The sequence below is a fragment of the Xyrauchen texanus genome, chromosome 3 (genome assembly GCF_025860055.1).
Source record: "Xyrauchen texanus isolate HMW12.3.18 chromosome 3, RBS_HiC_50CHRs, whole genome shotgun sequence".
Lineage (NCBI taxonomy): Eukaryota > Metazoa > Chordata > Actinopteri > Cypriniformes > Catostomidae > Xyrauchen > Xyrauchen texanus.
The window spans coordinates 34,733,398-34,752,298 of record NC_068278.1 but is presented as its reverse complement, the minus strand read 5'-3'; the positions used below and the strand labels follow the sequence as shown (position 1 = coordinate 34,752,298).

The 18,901-nt window shown below is 42.5% G+C and overlaps 1 protein-coding gene across 2 annotated transcripts; it reads right to left on the bottom strand.

Moving 5' to 3' along the window:
* Nucleotides 1-3,772: 3,772 nt before the first annotated feature.
* zgc:63972 (protein CutA homolog) lies at nt 3,773-18,656 on the bottom strand. Of its 2 annotated transcripts, XM_052102393.1 has the most exons (6): nt 18,426-18,656; nt 16,701-16,849; nt 6,003-6,062; nt 5,622-5,667; nt 5,384-5,433; nt 3,773-4,756 (listed from the first exon to the last, which is right to left on the bottom strand). In XM_052102393.1, exons 1-6 carry the CDS (start codon nt 18,468-18,470, stop codon nt 4,654-4,656), a joined length of 453 nt encoding a protein of 150 aa, XP_051958353.1. In that variant the 5' UTR covers nt 18,471-18,656; the 3' UTR covers nt 3,773-4,653. The 2 variants fall into 2 exon arrangements, with proteins under 2 accessions (XP_051958353.1, XP_051958362.1); XM_052102402.1 differs by lacking the exon at nt 6,003-6,062.
* Between the last annotated feature and the right edge of the window lie 245 nt (nt 18,657-18,901).

The window sequence follows — 18,901 nt, the reverse complement described above, 5'->3', positions numbered from 1 at the left end:
TTTTTTACAGAAATGTTAAGGCCCAGATATACTTCATACGAAATCGAAGAACGAACGGCTATGATGCCATTTAGAGCAGGGTTTTCTTGACCACTTGTTCGCAACCCAAAAGTGGGTCGCAGATATGTTATGAGTACAAATTTCCAATTGGAAGATCAGAACTGTACATTTACAATGTTTGGGGCAACTGTGACCTCTATTGTCGAATTGCGTTAATATCTCCAGATTAATGTAAATGATTTTAAGTAAGAGGCTACATTTCTTTCACATTAATTATTAACTGTCTAATAACAATAATCCATCAATGCTACAAAATCATTCTTTATGGACAAGGTCGCTTTACGTTGTGTTGCATGCGCTAGCTCCATGCATTACCGTGCTATTCTGAATTCAATCCAATCTTTGGACATAATTTCAGAGCGGTATTCCCAAGTAGGGTTGCCACCCATCCCATAAAATGAAATGATGCATTCCATATCGAGTCAATACCGGATGCGATTTGTCCCGTGTTTAAGCTTGTTCGATGGCGTCAATGCAAAATTGTTCAAGATCACGAATTTAACCTTGACATTCGTTGGAAATTGTGCCTACAGAGGGTAAGGGACCGTCTGAAAAGTCCTCAAGGCATTCAAAAAATGTGTGTCGCAGTGGGTAATAGTTTGAGAAACCCTGATTTATAGAAAAATCGGGCACTAAAAACATTTTAATGTCACATTAGTTAAGTTTTTACATGGAGCATAGTATTCATATTTAAATTTACTTCTAAATGCCTCCCTCAATGGTGTGGCAGGAATCTGAATGTCCGCAAACAATATAGGGGAGAGTGGGGTGATTTGTGCCAGGGGGTAAGTAGATCCACCCCTTGTTTCTGGAAAACCATAGAAGAAATTGGTTATGTGACCACATAATTTTGAAAAGCCACCCATTTTACTCATCCTCCAAAGAAGAAAGACACATGACATGAGAGGTAAGCACATTTTAGCTCAAAAAACTGTTTTTTCCCTTTCAAAGTAAAATTTCAATGATTAAGGTTTTTTGATTGTAGCGTCTGAACAATTATAGACAAGTTTGAAAACATTTGACACGTTTTAGTGCTTTAGCAGGCTACACAATGAGTCTATAGAGTTAGCATGATGTTAGCTCTTAACTGCTGGATCATGAACTTGTGGGTCTGGGGTGATTTGTGCCAAAGGGCCTGGGTTATGTTGTGCCAGTGGCACAACTCACCCCCACTCATGTTTATTTTCCCTCGTGTTCGTTTCAAAGAATCCTTCATGAAAGGATCACCTGCAGGGTCCATAGGTCGTTCTACAAAGTCTGGATGGATGAATGAAGAAGCCTTCACCATCTTCCTGGAGCACTTCAACCGCCACACCAACTGCTCCATTGATCACCCAGTCCTGCTCATTCTGGACAACCATGAATCTCACATCTCATTGAAGGCAGTGACAACTGCTTAAGAAAATGGTGTCGTTATGCTCACCCTCCCACCTCACACTGATTGCAACCATTGGACAAAACAGTCTATGGACCACTGAAAAACTACTACTTCAGAGCAATGGACGATTGGATGCGCACACATCCTGGTCGAACCGTATCGATTTACGAGGTTGCAGAACTTGTGAAGCAAGCATTTATGTCTGCAATGACCCCCACAAACATCACATCAGGTTTCAGAGCTACGGGCATATACCCATACAACAAGGATGAAGATTATGCCCCATCAATGGTAACAGACAGGCCAAACCCAGAAGAGCCCTCCACTAGTGCTGCTGCTGACCCGTCTGGACCATCACATGAGGAGCCAACCCATGCCACATGTCTTGAAGCAGGTCAAGACCCAGGGGAGCCACCTGCCACTCTTCCGGAACCAAATCCTGAGCACTCATCAAGTGATGAAACTGGTTCTGGTGCCCATGGGAGTTATGTGTCTCCAAAAGTCATACTTCCCTTGCCAAAAGCTACAGCAAGAAGGCCCAGAATCATGACCGACACACCTGAGAAGATGGAGCTGGAGAAGGCACACAAAGAAAAACAAGATAAAAAGGTTGAAAAGGAAAAGAAAAAGAATGAAAGGCAGAAGAAATGGGCTCTGAAAGGCTCAAATCAAACCAAAATCATAAAGAAAAAGATCATTCACAGTGGCTCAGAAGAAAGCACCATGGGCCTTCCACTTGATGACACCACTGGCGATGAAGCAGAAGATGACCTGGAGAACACACACAACAGAGAAAATAAAAGGGCTGAAAAACAGAAAATGAATGAAAATAAGAAGAGAGGGGCTCTGAAAATGTCCAAACCAACCAAACCCAAAAAGAAAGTGACTGTCTACAGTAGCTCAGAAGAGAGTGACATCTCCATTCCACTTAACGACACCACTGATTATGATAGTTCAGATGTCCAGAATGATGATGATGGTGACAAGGATCTGTCTTCTGGTGACTTTGTCATTGTGAGCTTTGCTGGTAAAACCAAATCCTAGAACTACGTTGGATTGGTGGAGAAGGTTGAGGGTGCAGACATCAGCGCAAAGTTTCTAAGGCAAAGTTGTAAGAAGTCTGTGGATGGAAAGCCCATCTTTACATTTAAAGAAAATGATGGGAGTCATCCCTAGAGGTGATGTGCTCAAGAAATTACCCACACCCCAAAAACTTGGTGGTACAGCCAGAAGGGAGCAGAAGTTTATATTCCCCTGCAGCATTGGCAAGTGGGATGTTAAGTAGTAGGCCAGATCCAGACCACCTAGACCTACATACTCACAGGGGATAATCTGGAGAAGTGAGGAGTTGGGCATGCCTCATCAGTGTTTGACTTATGCCTACCTGCCATTTGTTTAATTTAGCTAACACTGATTTCAGTTTTGAGTTTGCACTGTAAAGAGAAGTTTTGAGTTTTTAAGTGGCCTAAGTCACAATAGTTTGTTTAGAAATTAGCCTAGTCACTTTATTCTTATATGTTAAATAATTGACAGACAGCATTCTATGTATGTCAACAGGCATCTATTGCCAAAGCCTTTTTGCCTGAAATGATTCACAACTATCATATATTATTTATTTAATTGTTTAGTGTTTCCCAAAAACTACAAAATATGACTTATTCCAACAGTTTAATAGGGTGACAATGTCTAAATAAACCTTAAATGAGTAATGTTGTATTGAATTTGTCTTGCTTTCATATAGCATTACAGTTCATAACATTAAAATGTTCTGTTTTACTTGAGAAATCACTGGCACAATTTACCCCAATGTATTCCCCCAAAGGAACTTACCCGCACCAGGGGCAAGTTATGACACGAGACCAATTTTTTCCCAAAAGCTATATTTCTGAAACAATTTATTTCAGATCCAAAGTTATTGTTCTCAGGGATGCACCACATCCTGAAATAGATGTACATCCTTAAGTTGAAGGCATTACTGTCATGGTCTCACTTTAAAGTCACTTTAAGTAAAAACTGGCACAACACACCCCACTTTCCCCTACCATTGCTCACTGTATAGAACTTCTTTTTACCCCTGAATGAAGAACAAGAGACCTTCTCTGAGAGTATATCAGGGGCTTTAAATGCATTTTGTCATTCTGAGATCTAGTGAGCCAAGAGGAGCCAAGGAGACTGGTAGTAGTGTGTTTAGTACATTTTGGTTGTATGGTTATTGCCTTCAAAATTAATGAGCAATGTGATCAAACTTACTGTTTCAGATATTTGTTGTGGTACATGTAAAAAAATGCACAAAAAAGTATGCCTACTGTCAGTCAACGCTGAAATGATCTCCATTTATTTTGAAATTAATTTAGAAAAGATTTGGGATTTTTTTTTAATTATGCCCAACCACATTTCAAAATGGCAATCCATTAAATAAGTTATGTGACTAAGTCCTCACATATTGTTTTAACAATGAATTAAATTCATATTAGAAATAACCTATCCTCTTTATTATAAAGTAAATTCAAGTCAACAAAGTGGTCAATAAATATATATTTTTGAACAGATGCTCGTCAGCAGTTTCTATACAACAATTTCTCAGATCAATGTAATGGATCACAATAACAGTCGGATCTAGTTGAGTATGAAAGGCAGCTTGGAAAATGTTAAACCTTTAAAATGTCAGGAGTATTTTTACACATTTCTGAGCTACTGGTAACACATTATTGGACAAACATCTTACCACACAAACCAACCCAGTACATATACACCGATCAGCCACAACTTTGAAACCACCTGCCTAATATTGTGTAGCTCCCCCTCGTACTGCCAAAACAGCACCAATCCACATCTCAGAATAGCATTGTGAGTTGCTATTCTTCTCACCACAGTTGTACAGAGCTACTGTAGACTTTGTCTGGCCATTCTGGATGTTTTTGGCACCATTCTAAGTTAATTCTAAAGACTGTTTTGTGAGCAAATCCCAACAATCATTAATACATACTATTTTGAGATTTGGGTTGGCGCTGTTTTGGTGGCACAAGGGGGACCTACAGAGTATTAGGCAGGTGGTTTTAATGTTGTGGCTGATCTGTGTACACTCTGATCTTTATATGAAGAGACATTCATTCTAATATTCCTCTGTCTAGGTCCAGGTTCCCATTAACCTGAGAATTTTGCATACAGAGTTTCCAGTAGGGCTGCTTCTCCAAAGGATTGCAAACGTTCATGTGTCAAATATCAGTGACTGCATCTTCAATCCACTTCAAGTAGTGCAGACTTCCATCTTCAATAGGAAAACTAATGATTTCTGGAATGTCATATGGATGCACAGCTCTAAGGGAACACAAATGAGTCCACATTGAAATATACTGTGCTCAGAGAAGTAGATACTCAGCATATCACAGACCTTATATTTAAATAGTCAATGTCTTCAGTAAACTCCTAGGCTCCATCTTTATTGACTTTTTTGTGGAAAATAATGCTCTTTATTTGCACTAAAATATAAATTAAACAAACAATAATATGATAATATTATTTGGCTTATAACTCAGTTCAGGTAAACTGGAAAATTTCTGTTTTTTCAAGTTATTTAGAGTCTGCTGGGGGGGGGGCGTGGGGCATTATGAGGAAATGTGTTTAGGTTCAAACTGGTAATTACATGGGTATTATGCTATAAATGTGGTTTATGAGGACATTTCTTTGTTTATAGTGTCCCCATAATTAAAATCACAAAAAAAAAAAGAACGTTTTTTTGAAAATGTAAAAATGCAGAAAGTTCTTTGTGAGGGTTAGGTATAGGAGTAGAGTTAGGGGATAGAATCTTTAGTAGAGTATAAAATTAATTATGTCCATGGAGTCCTCATAAGGATAGCTGCACCAACGTGTGTGTGTGAATGTGTGTATTTCTCTTGGGTGATTAGTGAAGATATTTCCATTAACAGAGACAAGAAATGTACTTACTTTACATAAGCCATAAGTCTCTGTATTAGAGATGTTCTCGTCCTCACAAGCTATGAAAGAAACCATAAATTTACTGTAGCTTCATTCTAACATATTTTAACCACAATAGAAATACACAATTTGTAAAATACGTAAAACATTTCCATAAACTTTAGCACTAAATATCCATGCATTTTATTATTACACTTTTAAACAAGAAACATTTTAAAAGTATTTGGAGCAATAGATATCAACACACCAGCAGGATTTCTGAAGCCTCTCGAATCTCTCCTTTCCAATAGTACCTGAAATTAATACACAATTGATATTTCAGGAGCATAACATTTTCGAAATACATGTAAGCATTTATTCCTAAACATTTACCAATACATTTATGTTAAGGGATAAAATCAAATTAAACACTCTACATCGTTTGAGCTGTAACAGCCAACATGGCATTCTTCATGTGAGTTACAGATAACATCACATAAAACAATACCTAACATTCCTGCTGTGCTGTACTGTGTATGCTAACCTAAGGTCAAGTTATTTTGCAATGTTGTTCCTGAAGTTATGCTTGAGCTGTAATGTTTTGTGTAAGACATCGAAGTGGGAAAGAGGTTAAACTTGCTGGTCTTACATGGTGGCAGTGCGGGGAAATATATTCACACATGCCGCCAGTCTTTTCTCCATAATGCCCCTAACAGTGAGAGTGAGAGAGAGAGAGAGAGAGAGAGAGAGAGAGAGAGAGAGAGAGAGAGAGAGAGACAGACAGAGAGAGAAGGTGTTTAGCTTATCTTCTCAGAGTGCTCTGTATTTGCCTACGACTGCATCTAAAGTCAAAAGGCACTCTGTTCTCTTTCATACAGATACAGCACACACACAAACACAACTCATCTGAATGCAAACACTCATAGAAACATACTCAAAACATTGTCTTAAACCATCAAGTTACATGTCAAACATGTTCCCCTCTTTTGGCAATACAACACCAACACTAAAACCTGTTAAAAAACACCAATTAGAAAATGTCAGTGAAGAATGTATGCTCTTTTGCAGAACAGGCTAAAATAACAGAGGTAGGATGGTGGATTTAATGCAGCAGCAGTAATGTGCAATCGGCATCAGGTGCAGTTCATCATGCACTATATCTTCACTCCTTTCATGAGCCAAACATAGAGCAGTTGGGACAATATTTTTCGGTGGGAGGGACATTTCCCCATGACATACTTTGTGGCTGTCTTAAACCAAAGTTTGTGGCCCAGTCGGTCAAAGACTTCACAGGCAGTGTTTTTGTATAAAAATACTATCTAAGAACATTGAGAGCATTTGCCTAAACAATCTTACACCAGTTATGTGTAATAGCCGACAACGTGTGTGTGTGTGTGGTCATGTAAATGTTTTAAAAGGCTTTCCTTTATCAGGTTAAGTTCATACACGGCTTTGCAAAAAACGATCGTCACAGGTTGATTTTTGCCCATTACATCGATATCGCTCTGCATGTAAACATTTTCACTGAAGTTCTTATCAGCTTATATAATGTGCGCAAGTGTTTTGCATATGACTGTTTATGTTTTGACCTCAAAAGCAGATTTCAAGTCTCATGTAAAAGAGGTTCCCTCACCTTGTCGAATTCTTGGAATAAGCTGATTTTTGGTTATCAGCATATTGATGTGCATGTATTATGTATATATAGCACTCACTGCTTTCAGACTGACTTCCAAAGTACCATAACATAATTTCTAACAATCTAGAACCAATTCAATTTTAGAGATAGGCAAGTTAATATTTATTATTATTATTATTAACTACAATCCTTATATTTTTTGTCAAAATATAAAATAAATTACATTTAGAAATTAATGTACTCTATTTTAGTAGACAAGATGTTGATATAAACATTGGATTCTGATGTGCCTTGATTACTCCCTACCTCTGGATATCCTGCTCAAAAGACCAGCTTAGAAGAGCATGAATTTCCATGCTGGTCCAAGCTGGTTTATGCATCTTTCTGACGATGCTGTTTGAAAAAGTGAGGGTTGCTGGTAAAGCTACAGTATTTCAGAAGCCTTACCAGGTACCAACATACCAGCATCCCATGCTGGTGACATCCAAAACACAACTTTTCATCAGGATACTGCCTTGAGAATGCAGCATTTTTCAGGTTTTGGACACAGCCTATATCTAAATGCATCTTGGCTTGAATCTGATTAGTACACAAATTTAAAAGATTAATAATGTACCTTTTACTAAAAATAATAAAGTGCCTTATTTTACATCTTGAGAAAACCTATTTTAGATTTTTACTGCTAAGTTAAGGTAGAAATCCATAATGCACGGTTTATGAGTATTTTATGACTATGATAGATTTGTCTTTGCTAACTCATTATTTGGCCCACAATGTTTTGGCAACATCTATTTCCTAATTAATAGCTGGTCCCTTAGTTGTGCTGCCATATCATAGTCCAGTGTTTCCCAAACTTTTTTGCTGTCAGTAGCCCCACAGCACAATCAGTAAGGCTTAAGTACCCCTTCATCGACACAAAACCAAAGATGAGTACCAATGGCAAAAGGTAACTTAACGGTATCATTAATATTATAATATCCCTGATACAAAATGAAATTGCCAGTTTTTATTTATTCTTCAACAACAGCAAAAACAAAAGTGGGCCAAATTATCTGTAAAATGCACAATTAGAACAGATTAATGCTGAAACCTTGCAACTTTGTAAAATGTATACTTTATAAATGCTAAAAGGGTAGGATCTCTTTAAGAAAACCAGCAGTTCAGTGTTTTGTTTTGGTTGAGCGCATATTAACGAAAGTGCACAGAAATTTTTTTTTTTTTTATCAACAACTTACTGTAGAACAGAAATGTTATTAAAAGAGACATTATCAATAACAAATGGATTGCATGGACCTCGTCTGTGGATACGAGTGAAATAGGAGTAAAAACATACTTTTACTCTCAACACGCAGTGAAACTTACTGCTCAACTTTGCATATTAAAAGATTGATCTTAGGATATTAAGGATCAATATCAAGATTTTTTTAAATGAAGATCGAGATTAATGGAAAAATCTATATTTTTATTCAGCCCAAATGCGCATTATTTTTATTCATACATTTTCATTTATAGGTTTAACAAAGCAAAATCAAATTATTTTTGCATACCCCCTGGAACCTGCTTGCGTACCCCTGGTTAGGAATCACTGTCTTAGCCTACTGAGAGTTCTCTTACGAGAGGTTCTCTCGTATTGCGTAAGCTAGCTTGCGCTACGGGAAAGATTCATCTTTTCTGAGATATTGAAGCCAAAAAAATTATCCTTAATTTTGTATCCATTGTTAACGCAGTGCAGCAGCTGCATACCTTGAGCGGGCTAGCTAGCGAGCTCATTGGTTGCTCTGCGGCAACTGCTGCAGCCTATAGATGAACTTGAGTGAACTCGCGTCCAATGACAGGCGCCCGCGCCGTCACTGTATCAAAGCCCGCCAGAATGGGCATGGCTAGAGTGCATATAAGCGTAAGTTCGTAGGCTGGAACCCTGATTTTCATCTATTCAGCGAAGCTCTTCGCATCTCTGAACTGCAGAAGCCGCATCGCCGTTCGAGGGGCATCTAGCAAGCTTGGACAGCCCTCGAAGAAGCCGGCCGTCTTCGCCACCTTCAGCCATCCTGCGAGCTACGCCATCCGGCGACGTATCCTTTTTAGAGCAAGCTAGTTCCTCAGCGAACTTCACAAAAAGAGCAACGAGCGTCTTTTTAAAGATGCCTCGCACAACCTGCGCCTCATGCCGCGCCCCTCTCAGCACCGGAGACCGCCACCTCATCTGGCGCTCTCTGCCTGGGACTGGAACATGCAGAGCTCGCCTCGCTGACGGCGGATGCGACCTCTGCGAGGAGCTTACGATGTCGACCCTGCGGGCTCGACTCGAAGCACTCAAAACCGAAGCCGCCGCCTTTCGCTTCGCCACAGCAGAAAGCGCCGCCGCTCCCAAAGGCTGCCGGAACCGGTGTTAGAAGCGACTACCTCGCCGGAGCCTCTCCCTCGAGCCTCGCTTTCACCCTCCCTGCCCCCCGAACGCCGCGAGTTGCCGCCAGCGGCCGCGACTGTTGCCATCTCGGATGACGAGGCGGAGGATAAGGGCTGCTGTTCCATCATGGCTTCGGACAGCGAGGAGTGGTCAGGCTCCCAAGCCTCCTCCTCGGCCCAGGAATCCAGCAGGACCCGCGCCGAGTCGAGGAAGAACTAACGCCTCCTCACACAGGCCGTCGACCGCCTCGGGCTCGAGTGGTCACCGCCCCCTGAGCAGGCTCCCAACAGACTCGACGGCTGCTTTCTTCAGAGCCGTGGCCCGGGCCGCTCCCTTCCTGCCGGAACTCCACGCCGAGCTCTCTAAATCGTGGAACGTGCCTCTCTCGGCCAGGAACCGATCCCATGTCTCCACCTCTCTCGCTTCGGTGGACGGCGCCACCGAGAGGGGCTACTCTTCCATCCCCCCGGTCGAGGATTTGGTAGCAGCACACCTTTGCACGCCCTCCGCGAGATGGCGGTCTAAGCCAGTGCTCCCGTCTAAGGCCTGCAGAACTACTTCCTCCTGTGTTGTCCGCGCCTATGCCGCCGCCGGCCAAGCCGCATCTGCTCTGCATTCCATGGCCGTTTTACAGATCCTCCAAGCCGTCCTTCTTCGAGAGTGGGATGAGAAAGGCAGGCACCCAGAGGCTGTTTCAGATCTAAGGAGCGTGACGGATCTCGCCCTTCGCGCCACCAAAGCTGCAGCTCAAGCCCTAGGGAAGTGCATGGCCGCGCTGACTGTGACCGAGAGACACCTATGGCTAACGCTAGCCAACATGGGAGAAGCTGAACGCTCCACGTTCCTCAACGCGCCATTCTCTCCGTCCGGTCTCTTCGGTTCCGCGGTGAGTGGCATTGTTGACCGTTTCTCGGAAGTCCAGAAAGCCACCCAAGCCATGAATCTCTTCCTGCCTCGTCGCGCTAGCTCCTCTGCAGGCCACCCACGTGACCAGCCTCCTGCACGAGCCTCTTCACAGCGCCCAGCTCAGCAAAGCCAGACTTCTCAGCGTCGGCAGGGCGGCTGCCCTAGAACGCGCTCAGACAGCCGCCGCAGACCCCCGCCCCCCCGCGGGCCTCGGCCTAAGATTGCGCTGAAGCCTGAGCAACCGAAGTCCTCCTAGCTTTGTTGAGGAAACAACGGCTCAGTCCCGCCGCGGCCGGACCACCGTCAAAGCTTAGCCCCCTGTCAGTCCCCTTCTCTCAGGCTACTGCAGTGGTGGATTCAGCAGCCAACAAGCCGGTGATACTGCCCGCTTGCCTGCACTCAAATGCCGTTTTCACGGCGACCCAAAGAAATCTTGTAAAAAGCAAACATGCCTTGTGTAGAAAATGTGCCCACAATCCAGTGTTCACCCCTACACACAAGCATTACACTTCCCGTGTCCCTATCAGAGCCCGCTCACATAAAGCGGGCACAGCCAGCTTGAGTGTTAGTCAATAAACGAGTCCCCGAATCCGTGCGCGCGCCCCTTCTCTGCCCGCTCTGTCACATGGCCAGCAAACACCTCTCTGTATGTAAGTCCCATGCCCGTGACTATGCTCGCGCATCACTTAACAGATGTGACTCTTTCCCCATTCACCTCAATCGGGAAGTCACTCACAGAACAGCCTGTCCCTGCTGTCTGCGAGCAGTCATGCATAAGCACAGTAAGCGCTCACACATTCTGTTCAGCTCGCTGTGTGCGGCAATCAGGGTGACTTGGCCATTCACCCTCTAGCGTTATGCTTCAAAATGTGGAAAGCTATCCCACGGATATCCAAATGGGTGTTAAGCACAATAAAACAGGGCTATTTGCTACAGTTCGATCGCCGCCCTCCCGCTTCAGAGCGTGCTCGAAACTACTGTGAACACGGAAGCAGCCTGCATGCTTCGTTCAGAAACAGCAAACCTTCTGTGCAAAAGGGCCATAGAGAGAGTGCCACCTTCTCTGAGCGAGTCAGGGTTTTACAGCCATTATTTTCTTGTCCCCAAGAAAGACGGCGGCCTCAGACCAATATTAGATCTCAGGGTTTTGAACAAGGTGCTCGCAAAAAGACCGTTCAAAATGCTTACAATCAGGAAACTCCTCGCGCAGGTGCGCCAGGGGAACTGGTTTATTTCTCTCGATCTGAAAGATGCCTACTTTCAGATTCAGGCCATTCTTGAGATTCGCCTTCGACGGCCAGGTTTATCAATACACCGTCCTTCCGTTCGGCCTGTCTTTAGCACCCCGTACTTTCACGAAGTGCATGGATGCGGCGCTCGCACCCCTGCGGAGTCAGGGCTTGCGAATTCTGAACTATTTGGACGATTGGCTGATTTTGGCACAGTCACATACGGAGCTTCTGTCTCACAGGACAGTTCTCCTCAGTCATCTGAACAGTTTGGGTCTTGCAGTCAATTGGACCAAGAGCTCACTACAGCCCAGTCAGGCAATTTCCTTCCTTGGAATAGAACTAGACTCCATGGCGTTGACGGCTCGCTTATCTACACAGCGCGCGCCATGTTCAGCGACTAGCCGCGTCTTTTCAGATGAACAGCCTCACGCCTCTGAAAAAATTTCACAGAATGCTAGGTTACATGGCCTCAGCTGCAGCCGAATGGTATCAGCGGGGAGTGACGATGGGAGCTGTATCTCGCCGAAAAGTCATCTCGACAGACACGTCCAACACAGGTTGGGGCGCGGTCTGCGAGGGCTCTTCGGTTTTTGGCCTATGGTTAGTTCAGGAAAAGCTCCTTCACATAAATTGTCTGGAAATGATAGCGGTCGAGTACGCGCTCATGCGCTTCCTCCCGGTCATTCAGGGTCACCACGTCCTGGTCCGTTCAGACAACAGATCTGTGGTATCCTATCTAAACAGTCAGGGCGGTGTCAGATCCAGGAACCTCTTCCATCTGACAAAACGCATACTGAGTTGGTCCCAGTGCCACCTGCGCTCGCTGAGGGCGACGCTTGTGCCAGGCCACCTGAACGACGGCCCAGACAGACTGTCCAGAGACAATATTTCCCCAGGGGAATGGTCCCTGCACGCTCAAACAGTCCAGAAGTTATGGAGCATATTCGGCAGAGCAGCGATAGACCTCTTTGCGTCAGAAGAGAACTCTCACTGCCCAGTATTTTTCTCGAAAAGCGAGGACGCGCTGGCCCAGGACTGGCCCAACCGCCCGCTTCACCTTCCCTCCCGTCTCGCTATTGCCACAGGTAATGCAGAGGATCAGGGAAACGCGTCACTCGGTGCTCCTCATAGCCCCACGCTGGGAGAATCAGACATGGTTCCCGGAGCTTACGCAGCTGTCACTGACAGCCCCGTGGCCCATTCCAGTGAGAGCAGATCTCCTCTCTCAAGCTCGCGGCACGATCTGGCATCCCCACCCAGAGCGCTGGGCACTGCACGCGTGGGTGATCAACGACTACCCGTCGCTTTGCCAGAAGGAGTAATAAACACTATCATACACGCTAGAGCCCCTTCCACGAGAAGACTCTATGCGTCCAAATGGTCTGTGTTTTCAAAATGGTGCACCGACATAGACCTGGACCCACGGACATGTGGGGGTGTCGTCGCTGCTCGTGTTTTTACAAGAGCTGCTGGATAAGGGCAGATCCCCATCCACGCTCAAAGTGTACGTGGCGCCCGTCGCGGCGTTCGCTGAACCCCTGCATGGCCAGTCACTGGAAAAAAACGAGCTGGTCATCCGCTTCCTCAGGGGAGCTCGCGCCACGAGCGACTTTCGCTTCATTCAATGAAAACCAGGGTTCCAGCCTACGAACTTACGCTTATATGCACTCTAGCCACGCCCATTCTGGCGGGCTTTGATACAGTGACGGCGCGGGCGCCTGTCATTGGACGTGAGTTCACTCAAGTTCGTCTATAGGCTGCAGCAGTTGCCGCAGAGCAACCAATGAGCTCGCTAGCTAGCCCGCTCAAGGTATGCAGCTGCTGCACTGCGTTGACAATGGATACAAAATTAAGGATAATTTTTTGGCTTCAATATCTCAGAAAAGATTAATCTTTTCCATAGCGTAAGCTAGCTTACGCAATACTCGTTCCCTCATCTAGAGAGAACCAAGGTTACGTTAGGTAACCAATTCGTTTTCCTGCATCTCCCTTTTCTGGATTTACCAGCCATTACTTCATACTACTTACCATACCTTGTGCTAATCATTCTTTCTTCCCCTTAATGTTCCCACTCTAGCAGCTCACTCGATCAATAGACCTATATTGAGGACCACTGAGCTGCTGTGTTCCTCGAACCTTGGTAAGGGGTAATTTCCTACTCCAGGCCTCAAGTGGATACTCCCAAATTATCAATTACCAATTACTTTAAATCAGTTTCCCTTATTCCCCATTATTATATTATTGAAGAAACTGGATCTCATAACCTCAGTGCCAACATCCTACCATGTCTTGTGGTCTCTGTCCGTTATGGATTATTATTGCTTCTGTATCTTAATGCCTTTTCTATCATCTCACCTATGTGCCAGAAAGAAGTAGAAGAGCCCTCAAACCCCACGAACTGCAATGAGTCCCACTTTTATGAGCTAACATCTCTGGAGTGCACCCTAATGACTTAACAAACGTAAAGTGCTCTTTAACAAGAGCATAATGGGCAAATAAATCCTAATACAACTGAGAGGGGATATATTGTAGAAGCTCAGGCCTGGATACTGTATGATATGAAATTCCCATTGAGCAAGTTCAAGTTAAGAAATGCACACATAACAATGTGTAAAGGCAATTGTGGAGATCTTTGTGGCATAAAGAACAGTTTAGCAGACAGTTTGTGATAATTTGTGTTCATGAAATGTAATATTTAATAATATTATATTTCATAACTGAACATCAATGTGTGTACTGCAAACTCTGGTGTAATTTGCATCTGACAATATATATGAATTACTTCAAATTGCTATGAGTTTTCTGTTGGCACAAACCCATGTGGCATTTAATCACTAAAACACCTGAATATTTTCAGTCTTCAGTTTATATGTGCATTTGTCCTAGGGCTGGGCGATATGGCCAAAATTGTTATCACGATAATCTTTCTCATATTTTTCGATATTTATCATAATATACATTTACACATTGCACTTTCTTTTTTTTCATTTCAAAGTTGACAGAAGAAAAGAAGAAAACAAATCAATCCTAAACAGTCAAAATAGTCTCAGTGGGTCCAGAGACGGCCAAAGCAGTGGGGTCGCCGGGATCTTTTACCGACTTTTACCATTTATCAATAGAAAAAGAATGTTAAAAGATCATCTGTTTGTTCTAAAGCATAATGACATCAGTCCAGTATTTGTTGGAATATTTTTACATTCAAATTAAATATTTTCTATATTTCTTCAGCATCAGATACCCAAGTATGGGGGCATAGAAGACCTTGTGACTGTGGAATGATGCTGAATGTGGGTTCAGGGGTGTCCCGAGAGAACATTTAGAAAACGTTTTTTTAAAAAATGTAAAAAACATTTGTATATTTTCATTAAAGTGAGAGACTAGTCTACCAACTAGTAATTTTAGAATTTCCTAATCCATTCCAGGCATCTAATTAATTTTCACAAAATTAGAACAGAAATCGATTTGTTTATTATTAAAGGCTAGTAACATGCTGATTAATAAAGATACATTAAGAAGGGAAAAACATTATGGTCTAAAAGGTGCTTTGAAACCACATTAACTCATGCTGCGCATCATGTCTTCACACATGCAGGGAAAGAAGCAACGCGTGCGGAGAGGGACAGGGCAGAATGATGCATATTTGGTGTTAGAGAACAATATTCAAGAATACAGCGCAGAAAGATCAGAGCTGTTGTCCACATCACTGTTGTTCTGTCACACTCTTCACTAGAGACGATGAGAGGGCACAACAATTGTCATTAAGTCTTGCGGTGCGGATGGAATCAATCCGGTGTCCGACGTAGCCTAATCGGTAGCAAGGCAGCTAGTATTAGCAAGTTCATCCAGTCTGACCCATTGCGAGCCAAGCAGAGAGCGTTTTCAATTAAATCTTATGAAAGCCGAGTGTCATGCTCGCAAGCTGGATCGTAGGATTGGCAGCGGTGCGGAGCAAGCTCTCTCCTAGCACTGTGAGCGCCATTGAGCAGATTCCATTCGCCCCAGTGAAAACGCAGCCTGAGAAAGCCGAACTGCTTGTGTTTTAGCTATACGCAGTAAACATCGAAATTTCCTCAAAAGCTTAGAGGATTTTATCGTGATATATATCGATATTGTTTTATCGCCAGACCTAATTTGTCCGTAATTGTTTTTGGCTGGATATGTCCATACAAATTAAACACATTTCACCCATGTATATTTTGTCCCAAAACAAAAAATATGTTAATACCATTGTGAACTATTCTTCCACGCATTCTATTCTCATCGAGTTTCTATAACTTTTCAACTCCATCACTGAAGATAAACAGGAGAGTGAGTCTTTTTGCCCTCAAGTTAGAACTGTTAGACATCTGGTCTCACAAACCTTTTCAGAAACATCTAAGCATTAAATGAGACAAAAGAAACATACTTTAGTTTACCTTTTTTTGTCATACCACTGTTGTTTTATGTTACATGTCCCTGCTGTTTTGCCTCTGGTTTTCCTGTGTGAGTGTGAAGCTGCCAATTGCTGTAAATGGGGGAGGAGACTTAAATCAGCTACACCCGAAAACCTGCCTATTTAAGAGATGCTGGCTGAACTTCATAGCTGTGGCACCAGGAAACCTGCTCTTGTGTTTGTTTGATTTTTATTAATTTTTTTATGGATGGTGAGTTTTGTATTACATGTAGGCATGAGAGATTACACATTGAGTAGGTAAAGAAGCTAACTTTTTTTTTTTTTTTTAACAGGGGTAAGGAAGTTTTGCAAACTCTTCAGTAAATTGAAAGTTTAAGTTAGTATGCTCACCTGTCCTTGCTTAAGTTAAACAATCAATTTACTGAAGAGTTTGTGTGCCACTAGCTACCCATACTATCTGGGGCTGTAACCAGCAGACATTAAGGGGCACATGTCCTCCACAATATTCAGATTAGTGGCGAACAATATGGGTTTTCCAGTGGAAGATTATAATCCCCAACATGCAGAATTAGGATGTTAGGTTACATTTTCTTTAATGAGCAACCTTGAAATAATTTAATTGAAGAAACTTGTGACTTGAAACATGTAAAAACTACATTCCTTCACCTGATGCCTGGTGGCAAAGTAGGTCACTCGTTAGCTACTATAAAGTCGAGTCCGATTTCTTATCCTTTATACTTGTTTCCTTGTGTGTGTTTGTTCTGTGAGTATACCTGCCAACATCTCTGGCAATCTGTTCAGTAGGACAGTTGATGAGCAGCACAGAGTGATATCCTGTCACATAGCTCCCAGTAACAGCAGAGTGGATCTGAACAACCAGTGTCCTCAGCATTGGGTACAGGGCAAGGGTTAGTACTACAATCTACACACATGCACACAGAGACAGGAGAGGGACCATTTACATAAGGTCAGAGAGCATTAATACAATGATACATGATGCAGCATATAAAATCATCAAGTGATTTCTCTAGAATGCATGTGTATATTGTAACTTTTCTGGGTCATTTGCCCTGTGGAGATCAATTAAATGAAACTGGGCAGGTATGTTTGGGAAACTGGGGCTAGATCATAATTCATTTTATTCTATTACAACCTTTTGATATTAGGGCAAAAATCATATTCTTGATGACACTTTTTGTAATGTTTTCCTGTAAAAATATCAAACAATCCTTTAAACAAGATAACTTAGATTTATCTTGTTTTAGAAACAACACTGCATAAGATATTCAAGTTCTTCAGAGAATATATTTTTAATGTGTATTATATGTACTGGCAGGGTTTTTATAGTTAAAACAAGTGAAAAAATTGACCAGTGCTGGAGAATTAATCCAAAGTATTTAGAATATGTTACTGAATTTGAGCAATCTAACGGAATGTTTTACAAATGACATTTTACAGCATGTATTCTGTAATCTGTAGGCCTAGTGGAATACATTTCAAAAGTAACCCTCACAACCCTGCTGGTACATAATTAGTCTTACACAAATGTATTTTCTCTAGCAGAAGAAACACTCAGTTGAAAACAATCCTAAATTAGAATAATTCTCCAAACATCTTTATATTATTGCTATAGCTGTTATGTTAAAGCGAACACAATAAAACCCCACTGATACATTCAGACAAGGGTCAACAATCAATGTAGTGATGGTACATTTTAACCAACTGGCTTGTTTTGAGGGGGTTATCTCAAAATCACCATGGAAGTACCAAGTGTTTACCAAAGAAACAGGTGTGGAAATATCACATGTTTACCAAAGGAACGGGTGTATTCACACATATATATATATATATAGACAAGACACAAGTGAGTTTCTAAATAAAGGAACAATTCTCAACCTCAACCACTGAAAGGAGGACCGCTGTTCCAAAGAAACTATTTGTGTTGAATGCCTGCCTGTATCTGTCAGAGCTAGCTAGTCAGGGATAAACATGCATTATTGTGTTCGATGTGAAAAGTACAGTGGGGGATTATTTTGCGATGACCTGATATCAGATCACATTTTGCAGGAATGCTGTTTGCCACAAGAAGTATACTTGCTAAGCAGCTCTTGGAGAAACATGGCTTAAGTTGGCATTACATAAAAAACGAAGAAGAAATGACTGGCATTTCACAAAAAACACTTTTTTCAAAGCTCTCACTATTGGTAAAATATGGACGCTAAAACGCTCAACAGCAAAGCATAATATTCACATCAGGCTCGTCAGAATTTCACGCGAGCTCCTATTTAGCGTTTTTGTCAAACTTTGTTTTCTTCCGCATGACTATTTTGGTGTTCAACGGTATCAAAAGCCTGTGCAGTTTTTAAAGGCAAATTCTATAGAGCAACAGCAACCGAAGTTGATGCATGTGAACTTTTTGTCAACTATGTGAACGTGGCCGCTGCTCAAGTCACGGCCAACAAATGTAATATCTAGAGGAGGAATAAAACTGCACTCACCCCGCACATGACCACAAATCCCGATCGAGGGAAAGCCAAAGTCATTGTGTCATTGGGATACCGCTGGTAGGCTACAACAAATCTGTTTGTTCCCTTGCATAAATTTAATTCCAAAACATTAAAGTTATATCGCCGATGAAGGAAATATGCAGACTCAACTGCACGTGCCCGGGAAGTCTCAACTCCCTACTGTACTAAAAGTCCGGTTAGCAGTTTGTATATTCACGCCACTTCCTGAGCTACTGCGTGTTGAGGTTGATGCTTGTTTGTGTGACGCTCATATCCGGATACTGGGGCTTCCAATCAAGAGCGGTCCACGGGTCTCATCATAAGAGGATTTAAAACCTAATAAACCTAAGTGCTGCAGCTGACTGTTTGTAGTTTGTGGGTGTGCAGCTGTACGCTTGCGAAAACGTGAAATGAATATGCATTTTTAATACCTATTTCTTTGTCTGACATATAAGAGTTACCTGAAT

What these genes read in the sequence shown, in the direction of transcription:
- zgc:63972 (XM_052102393.1), bottom strand. Translation starts at nt 18,470, where the DNA reads ATGACTTTGGCTTTCCCTCGATCGGGATTTGTGGTCATGTGCGGG. An exon ending in TTTCCCCGCACTGCCACCAT is followed by an intron (nt 5,668 to 6,002) that starts GTAAGACCAGCA and finishes TATTAATTTCAG; the next exon opens with GTACTATTGGAAAGGAGAGA. An exon ending in AGACTTATGGCTTATGTAAA is followed by an intron (nt 4,757 to 5,383) that starts GTAAGTACATTT and finishes GTGTTCCCTTAG; the next exon opens with AGCTGTGCATCCATATGACA.